At 62.6% G+C, this 9845-nt stretch overlaps 1 protein-coding gene across 1 annotated transcript in view; it reads right to left on the bottom strand.

Annotated features, from left to right (window-relative positions):
* The window catches only part of LOC112103481 (cadherin-15), a 22499-nt gene extending 15688 nt beyond the window's left edge, over positions 1-6811 (bottom strand). Inside the window, exon 1 of the mRNA XM_026663739.2 lies at positions 6680-6811. Coding sequence (XP_026519524.1) covers positions 6680-6733 — 54 coding nt within the window. The 5' untranslated portion in view covers positions 6734-6811. The remainder of the gene's footprint in view (positions 1-6679) is intronic.
* Positions 6812-9845: the final 3034 nt, after the last annotated feature.

Here is a 9845-nt window from a genome sequence, read left to right as displayed (position 1 = left end):
GAGAGGGAGAAAGAGATCCGGGGTGTGTGTGAGAGCGCTGGTGTGTGTGTGTGTGTGTGTGTGTGTGTGTGTGCGCGCCCAGGCCAGTGTGGGTGGGGTTGCTGCAAAGACGCAGTGGTGGGTGCTGTTCCGGGTGCCCAGTGCCCCAAGGGCTGGTCGCCCGCCCAGCACAGCACCAAACTGACCCCCCAAAGCTCATTTCTCTGGGACTGAAGCGAAAGGCTCCTGCCCCAGCCAGACTCGGGGGTCGGGGCCCGTTGCTCAGCTGGGCCGGAAGAGGGAACATACTAATCTCGGGTTCCCACAGGCCCAGGGAACGGCCGGGCGGGGAGGGCACAGACAGCGCCAGCCCCACTGGCTATAAATAGAGGCAAGTGCCTGGGTGTGTGCTGGGAACACGCTGCCAGGATCGCAGGCAGCTGCGGGTGACCTCGGGGCTTAACCCAGGGGGTTTAACCAGAGAATCCAAATAAATCTACAGGCGAGTGGAATTCAGGGGCCCCCGGCACGGAGCCTGGGAGCAGCCTCCGGCTCCCTTCCCCCACTTGGGGCAATGGGGCCTGCGCTCCACTGCTTTGGCAACTCAGAGCCCCCCCTTGGGGCGGGGGGGGGAGGGGGCCCCCCCCCCCCCCCCCCCAGTACAGGTATTTGCTGAGGATTCACTGCTCCTGACTGGACCCCACCCTCCCCCATGGGGCTTTAACAAAGTTGAGGGAAGAGAAAGAACAAACAGCGCTGGAGAGTCAGACGCTGGACGGATCCCCCCTTTCAGCCCTGCTGGTGCCCCTCAGTCCTGATCCACAGCCCCCCCCCTATCCCCCACCCCTGCCCCCCCCCCCTCCCCCCGCCGCCCCCCCCCTTTCCCCCGCCCCCCCCCCCCCCACCCTGCCAATGCCCCCCCAGCCCTGGCCCCCGCCCCCCCCATTATCCCAGCTCCCTGCCCCTCAACTCTGCCAATGCCCCTCAGTCCTGATCCGCAGCCCCCGTTATCCCAACCCCCGTTATCCCAGCCCATGCCCCCCCCCAGCTCTGCCAACACCCCCTCAGCCCTAACTTGCAGCCAGTCCAGGCCCCGAGGGTGGCTCTGACTGATTCCGCTCCATAGCTGCCCACTCCGGCAGGGCCGTCGGGGGGAGGCTCCCGGCTGCCTGTGCTGTGGGTCCCTGGTCCCCAGAGCTCCCAGGCCGGCACCTGGCAGCAGCTCCCGCTCGACCCCATCCTGCGGGGAGCCCACCCGGGGCTGCAGCCGAACGGAGCCTGGACGACCCCCAGCGCTGGAGACACTGAATGGCTGCCCAGACCCTTCCCCCCGACAGGCTGACTGAGCCACCGCAGTGGGCCTGGGGGGTGCTCTCTGGGTGCCCACCCTCCTGTGCTCACCAGCTGGAGCAGGCGGGGTGGGCTGGGGCACTCCATGCAGCTGCTGGCCAGGAGCCCGCTCACACATTCCCTCGGCCTGGGAGAATCACACAACTGAGACGCTGCAACCACAGTTCCCAGGGTCACAGAGAAGCCACGGAGCCAGGGCCAAGTCCCTTGGCTCCCAGCCCCAACGCCGCTGCGGCCCACGGCCGGGCACCTGGCGGGGAAGAGCCTCTCTCCAAACACACTGGGTTCTGCTCCTCTGGGAGAGGGCGTGCTCCTCCCAGCACAGACACGGGGCGGGGGGGAAGGACCCAGTCGCCTCCGTCCTTAGGGCTTATGCACCAGAGATGGGCCCAAAGTCGTTGCCAACACGCCATGTTATAACCCCCTGGACGTTCAACACCCACAGGCCAAGGAGGATGGGCCGTGTTTCCTGGCAGGGGGGCATGACGGGAGGCGGGGCCAGCTTTGCAGAGTCCCGTGGTACCCGTTTAGGGCTCAGTATGATGCCCAAGGGGTCCTCCCATTGGTGTCAGTGTTGGACTGGGCCTGGCCGTGACTGTGCACACCCCGGTGGGACGTAGCCCGCCATGGCAGTGAGCGTGGGGACAGCTTGGGCATGCCCCGCACATGCGTGTGGTGCACGGACAAGGGACTGAACAGGCGACCCTACGGCTCTGCACGCTAGGTACTGAAATCCAGGAGCAATGGAGGGACACACACAGGCTGGGGACGTTTCTCCCAGCAACAGCAGATGGACCCAACTTGGAAATGCAGCACCATGAACCAGAACGCCCCCAGCCACCCATCTCAGAGACACCCTAAGATGGCCACCACCAGGCCTCCAGGGCCTGGTCCCTCCCCAGCCTGGCCTCACACCTTCCCAGGCTGCCTCACTGAGCTCTGGGGGGTGTCTTGGAGTCCTGGGCCTGCCCCACGCCCTGGCTTTGTACTGTGGGGTGAGGCCGTGCTGGCGGTGCTGGGGCCAGCCTGCCATGCGGGGATGCCCCGGTGGCTGGAGGGATCAGCACCTCAGGCGGTGCGGTGCCACTAGGACACAAGAGGCTGGGCTTTGGCTGTATCTCTGCTCCCCTGGCTTAGCAATGAGCCCTTCCCTGGCCACACCTGCTTGTCTACGCTCAGAAGACCAGACGCCCCCCTCACCGGGAACTAAGGCAGGGAGCAGGGGGAGGGGTGTTGCCCCCCCACCAGTGATTAATTTCCTTGCTCAGAGGAGACATTTTTAGAGCTAGCATGAATTTGACCTTTGACCCTTCCAAATAGCCACACACGCTCCCCACTCAGGCCTGTTTGGGATTCCAGTGGGACAGCTGGGCAAACACAGCCCCACACTGGCTATAACCACAAGATGCGTGGACACCCCTCCCACGGAGACACCCCCGCCCCCTCGCACACTCATACCTGGCCCTGCACACCCACCGTCCCCAGCCTGTTAGCCTGGCCCACTCCATAGCCTCCCCGTGCATGCTGGGCCAGGCATGGCCGGTGGATGAGGCCCACGCTGCAGGTCATGGGGTCTAGGCATTGCGTGTGGCAGTACCGTCCTGCCTGCTGGATTTTCCTTCGCACTGGAACTCTTCCCGAGGGGCCTGTGCTGGCTCCGGGCCCCGCACCAACCGAGGCAGCGAGGCGGGTGGCTAGCAGCCCGCAGCCCCCTGCCCGAGGGAGCTGGAGGGATGGGGCAGCAGGCTGGCTGTGTGGTGAGTGCACTGGGTACTGTTTTGCCTGAGTGCAGAGCCCAGCCCCTGGGAACGGCCCAGCACTGCCAAGGTGCGAGCCTGGTTCCCACAGTGCCTCCGCTCCCGGGACGGCAGCCCGGAGGAATGCTGGGAATGTCCCGGGGGGGGCCCTACGCCTGGGCGGGGGGTATAAATAGCTGCCATCGCTGTCCCCGTAGCTGCAGCGGGGAGACGGCAGCTGGGCCACGCTCACCGTCCTGCCAGGAAGAAGCGGGGCTCCCCGATACTGGGCCACTCTCTGCAGCCTTGGCCTGACTCTGGGGCCATTTGCCTGCCCCCTCCCCCCCACTGGAGATATAGGGTCTGTCTACACGGCAGTAAAACACCCGTGGCTGGCCCGGCTTAACGGGCTGGGGCTCCTGGGGCTACAATTGCTGTGCAGACATTAGGGCCTGGGCTGGAGGCCAGGCTCTGGGACCAGCCACGGGTGTGTGTCGTGGTGTAGACATGCCCAGAGAGGCCTCCTGTCATGGTGGCTGCAGGAGAGGAAGGGGTTAGCGCTGGGCTGGCTGCGTCTGGCCTCACTGACTGGGCAGTTCAGCTTAGTCCCAAAACTCGGTCACAAAATCCCCACGTGTAACATGGCAAAATTGTTGGTCTGCAGCGGAGGTGCCAGGCTGGAATGGCGGCGGGGGGTTGGGGTTGAGGGGCATCGGCGGAGCTGGGTGTAGGGGGAGCTGAGGCCTGGGACAGGTGGAGGGGAGCCTGGGTCGGGATTGAGGGGCAGCAGCGAGGCTGTGTGGGGCCCCGCCGACAGCTTTTTCACATTTCACACCTGTCACTGACTCCAGCTGGGCAGCATGACGCCCACTGCTATGGGGCTGGGCCACCCCCTACCTGGGGCGGGGGCAGGGGGGGGCGGATCTGAGCAGACTCTGGAAGGGGTGTGGTGTCCCAGAGCAGGAGGAGAGGCGGGTCCCTGGCACATGGTTGGACGGGGGGGTGTCGTAGATGGTCAGTCTTCACTGGCCCTCTTGTCCAGCCTCCCCAAACCCTCCTGCCATTTGCCAGCCCTGGCACCATTCTCCGGCCGGCCCCCACCAGGAGGGGATGGGCGGGAATGGCTTGTCCCTCCCGCTCTACGGTGCACTTTCCCGCTGCTGGGGGTCAGAATGCGCCTGCTCCTTCCCCTCTGGGGGGAACTGCGGGGCTTAACCAGCAGCTCCTGCCCCACCTCCATTCGGCACAGCCCTGCCCCAGACCCAGCTCAGCAGGAATCAGCTTTGGAAAACGCTCTTGGTTACATTTCTGTAACATCCGCTAGCAACCTGCCATGCGCTGCTAGACCAGATCCCTGCGGCTCCACCAGATCTCCCCTCCCCCAGGTCTACCAGATCCCCCCTGGTTCCAACAGACCCCCCAGCTCTACCAGACCCTTCCCGGTTCTACCAGATCCTCATGGCGCCCCACCGGATCCGCACAACCGCAGCAGACAGACGCCTCTCCCAGACAGCCAAAGCCCTCCTGCCATGGTTCCTCTGTGCGCACGCGTGTACAGCACAGGAAACCCGCCTGACCGCAGCGGTACTGCCTGGGTGCTACCGAGAGATTTTGGCCACATGGGCGTGTGTGTGCACACAGGGATAGTCTATGTCACAGTGTGCGTGTGGTAAGGTGACGGTGACTATCTGCACGTGTGAACGCACAGCGCACGGCTGTCTCTGTGGACGAGGTGACTGTGGATGCAGGCGTGTATGTAGGTGACCCGCTGACGGGCCAGGCACGCTGGCACCATGCTCTCCGCTCAGGCCAGTGGTGGGGCTAGCAGCCTGTTGGTGGCTCTGCAGTGCCCACTCCTGCTTCCTGGGTGTGTGCCCAGCCGGGGATCAGGCACTGTGCAGCGGGGCCCATGTGGTGCAGCGAGGCCCTGACAGCGCCCGGCTCAGCTTGTTCAGTTCCCTCTGCTTTGCTTTGGCCCAGCTGCCATTCCCTGGGGAGGGCGGGCGGAGGGGGCTTGTTTTGACTAGGAAACCTGACTGGAGCCGGCCGGGAGGGAGTGCTCCCACCAGCTGTCGGCCTACCTGCCTGTCCATCACCAGGGCACGGCCCCGCCCCCAGCTACAGAACTGCTCCCAGCCCCGGGGGGACCAGCAATGTTAGCCAAAGGAACGGGAAGCCAGGCTGGAGTGGGGAGAGGGGGAGTTGGGGGCACGCTGAGGGATGCTGGGGCCTGGGGGCGCAGCAGGATTCTGAGAGGGGGTTAATTGCTCCTTAAGCCCTGTGTCAAAGGCCCTTTCCCAGTGGGGTCCTGCCTGGAGAGGAGCCCCAGTTTCTCAGGGCTGGTGCACACACAAACCACTACGCTCTGTGGGGCCAGGATTGTCTTGCTCTGTGTTTGTACAGCGCCTGGCACCACGGGGTCCTGGGCACTACCGTAATATACCTAATAACATACAGCACCTGGCACCACGGGGTCCTGGGCACTACCGTAATACACCTAATAACATACAGCACCTGGCACCATGGGGTCCTGGGCACTACCATAATACACCTAATAACGTACAGTGCCTGGCACTATGGAGTCCTGGGCTGTTACTGGTGCGCCTGGGCACAATTAGTAGATCTCACACACACACACACACACACACACGCTGCAGAAGCCTGGAACTGGGGGCTCATTCCAGAACCCCAAAGCCCCAGGCACTGAACACACAAGAGCTAACACTACAGGGGGGATGTGCCTGGGGAGGAGGGCTCCCACCTGTCAGAGATGCCCAGACACTGTGGTGAGGGCCCCCAATATGAGACCCTGGACACTCGGGTTAAGGACGCTCTGTCACCGCGTGGGGAGCAGCAGGTCTGCACCTGGAGGCGTGATGCCTCGAAAGCCCCTTTGCACAGATCTGGTTTCACAACAGCATCAACTGCCCAAGAACTGCTGCAGCCCCCCCCCCCCCCCCCCCCCCAAATCTCCAGCAGCCGCATTTCCCGGGGGAGGTGGCGACCGGAGCCCGCCCCCCCCGTGATATATCCAGTGCATTCAATCCCTTCCCCATACGGGGGCGCCCCACCCTCACCCGTACACAGGATGGGCCTGCCAGGAGTCCCCAGAGAGCTGGCCCAGCGGGATGAGCCCCCCTCCTCCTGCCAGGCTGCTCCTGCTCCCCCTGCGCTCCAGGCTAGGAGCCCGGTCAACAGGCTTTCGGTTCTGGGCCCCGACCCCGTCTTCCGTGCTCTGCTCTCCCCACCCCCCGGCTCCATGTGCCGGGACTCAGCGGGACTCAGCTCTGGGAGCAGGGCTCTGGGCTGAGCGTGGTCTTTGGGCAGATTCTTTCCCCTCAGGCCCCTCCAGAGCCTGTGGGACTCCCTTCCACACCGTCCTGGCTTAAACCCCTCACATCCTGTCTGTGCAGGGGCTGAGCTGGGGCCTGGACTCTACCAAGCATCCAGCGCCCCTGGGGGTGATGCTGTGGTTGGATCCCAAGCCCTGGAAGCCCCCAGACCGGCTCCATAAACCTCCCTTCGGTGGCCACTGCCCCAGGGCGTGGTGCCACCTGCCGCAGAGCCGGGGCTGGGCACCGGACGTCAGCACATGGACCGCTGCCTGCCCTTACCTGAGCCCAGAGAGGCGCCAGGAGGCAGAAGGTGAGAAGGCAGGGGCTTTCCATCCCGGCCGGTCCCCGGGCTGGCAGTGTCAGCGCCTCGGGCAGGGACTGCAGGGCTCGGAGTGGGAGCGACTCTCTTGTGTGGAGCTCTCCAGTCCGGAGCTAAAATAAAACTGTTGTCTGGCTGAGTGACAGCACATGTGCTGTGCATGCGTGTGGGGGGGGGGGAATATTAGTCAGGGGGGGAAGAGAGCAGCTGTCCCCATTACACAGCGCTCGGGCTGACGGTCAGATATCACCCTGCCCACTGCACTGGGGGTGGGGGGATGGGCAGGGTTAACCCTTTGTGTGTCAGCTGCAAGCTCCGGACCAGGAACCGAGTGCCAACCCAAGGGCTGCTAGCCAGGCTGAGCTCAGACACCTGCCCAGCGGAGCCACGGCCAATTTCGCTCCTTTTGGTTTAGTTAAACCGGCTCCTAATTAACACAGGCCAACGCGCAGCTAGCGCCCTTCACCCGCATCAGAGCGTCCACTGAGCCCTTCGCGCCGGTCAGACCCACCTGGGGATGGGGGCGTGCAGGGAGCCTGCCCTGGCTGGGGGCCCCACAAGTGCCCTAGGCGCTGGGCTCAGTCACAGCACGTCCCTGCAGGGCCTCAGTTTCCCAGACACTCACGCTCGCCGGGTTACAGCCACCTGCCCAAGCTGGACGAGGCCCAGTTCCATAGTGGTGTGTGAACGGCAGGGCCTTCGGCTCCCCGCATCCTCTACAGCTCCAGCTCCCTGGGGTTACAAACCAGGGCCCGCAGAGCGCCCCACACAGCTCTGCCCCAGAGACAGAGCAACACGGACAGCTCCCCCGTCCCTTCAAACCATGCCGCCTTCTCTGAGCCCACCTCAGGCAGGCCCCCGGCTCCTGCCCTGTCCCTGCCCTCCCTGCCCCGATGCACCAGGGTGCCAGGGAGCCCAGGGAGGTGTGCAGGGAGCCTGGGCTGGCAGGGCCTTCTCCGCTGGCCTCTCCCCCTGGCTCCGGCTCTGGCAGGCGAAGGATGGCTCCGAACAGCTGCCACCAGTGACTCAAAGAGCCGCTTGCCAGCCAGAGGGAGAGGGGGTGAGTTTGGGCGCACGGGGGGAGGGCAGAGCTGAGGGCAGGGACAGGTGGCAGAGCTGTGTGGGCGCGACAAAGCCGGAATCAGGAGCTGTCTTTGTTTATTTCCTGCCGTCCCCTGTGGATCCTCTCATCCCTCCACACAGGGCCTCCGTCCTTCCAGCCAGCGGGGGTTTGAGGCTGGCCCCTCTGGAGGGTAGCGCTGCTGCTATGTGCCTGGCCAGAGGGGGCGCTCCCTCCCCTGGAATCAGAGCACATTGCCTCCACTACCGAGAGCGAGGGGCCGAGTGCCAGGAGTGAGCCCACTGCCTCCCCTCCACGCCCATCCCTGGCCAGCTAGGGGAGCAGGGCAGGGCTGGAGTCCTCCCCTGGAAGGCTGCTCTGGTGCTGGACCTGGCCGTTAGCAGCAGGGGCTTCCTGTGGAGTTCCCCACCCCCATGGGTGGCTTTGCACAGCTGGCTGGCCTGTTTCTGGACAAGGCAGCAGGTACCGGGCCATGGCATGGGCAGGAGCCAACGGTTTGAGGAGGGGTATGGCTGGCTGCCTGCCTCCCTATCCTCTGCTGTCCCATGAGCCAGAGCCCACCACTACCATTGCCACCTCCCTTGGGTTCACAACAGCAGAGCTGGCTCACGACTAAATGGTGCCCCAGGTGTGGAGCATCTTCGGCTCCCCGCCTCCATTTGTTAAACTTTTTAAAACCTTATTTTTTATTGCATTTGTAGCCCATTTCATGACTTTGATGCACCATTTGCATGCATGATTTACCCCGTCATATAAGATGATAAATTTGCACGCTAGGCTTTGCACGCTAGGAGCTGCATTTATTCACACCACGTGTAAGCAAATAAAAAAATCGTTTCCTCTAAGCTTATAGAAACTTTTTAATGTTCAGACTAACTGAAATGTAGAGCAGAACCTCCGAGTTATGAACTGGCCAGTCAGCCCCCGCCTCGTTTGGAACCGGACGTGTGCGCTCAGGCAGAGACCAAACAAAAGTAAATACAGTACAGGGCTGTGTTAAATGTGAAAAACCAGGGAAAGCAGCATTTCCATTCTGCTCAGTAGCGTTTCAAAGCTGTGTTAAGTCAATGTTCCCTTGTAAAGAACCAGAAAGGTTTTTCAGAGTTACAAACAACCCCCATTCCCGAGGTGTTCGCAGCTCTGAGGTTCTGCTGTCCGCACATCAAGACACTGAACTGTGCCCCAACGCTGGGGGGCCCAGTAGTAACTAGGGTTACGGTAGGTGACAGCTTTAGCATGTTACTTCTTCTGAACGAAAGGACTAGAGTTAACAGGATTTCTTCGCTATTGCTGCGTAGATAGGGGTTCAATCCATATCTCTGGCGTCTCATTAACTATGTCCTTCATTAGTCTCTACTTACACTCATCAAGTCTTGAAACACACGTACACTTTCACAATTACTCACTAAAACACGGTTCACAATATCGCAGCTGGGATCTCGCGTCACTTCAGTTCGTTCTTATATCTCACTGCCTGACGGGCGCCGCCCTGCCCCTTATATACCCGCGAGGGCCTGGCTGACCACGTTTCAATGGTTTGCATGCTGAGGGGGTGGGACTCAGTTTCCCTGTGTGTTACTGGTTTAACGAGGTGGTGGGAGAGGGAGTTTGTTGTTAGAGAAGGCCAGCGGTGGCACTTGGGACCCTGGAGAACGGTCTGGAGAATGGATACCCCAGCGACTGGTGACCGGGAGGCCCTGCTTGGAGTCACAGCCGGTTCTGGACAGCAGGGAACAAAGGAGGGATGAGAGGAGAGGCTGAGAGGAGAGGAGGCCCAGGTGGCCTGTTTACCTGGGATAGAAGACAAAGGACAGAGGTGGGGCTTTGGGGATGGTGATATCAGAAGTCCAGCGGGAAGGAGGGGGGCTCTGGACTGGGGAGAGGGAGCAGCCAGAGCCCACCTGGAGGCTTGTGAGACCTACATGTGCTGTGCTGAGGGAGGCCAGGCCTGAGGCCCAGAGAGTTTCTTGTGCTGTGTTCAGATGTTCAATAAACCCTCCTGTTTTACGCTGGCTGAGAGTCGCTCCAGTCTAGAGCTCAGGGTT

Source organism: Terrapene carolina, unplaced genomic scaffold, assembly GCF_002925995.2.
Source record: "Terrapene carolina triunguis isolate 2854851 unplaced genomic scaffold, T_m_triunguis-2.0 Scaffold33911, whole genome shotgun sequence".
NCBI lineage: Eukaryota > Metazoa > Chordata > Testudines > Emydidae > Terrapene > Terrapene triunguis.
This window is presented reverse-complemented; position numbering and strand designations above follow the sequence as displayed.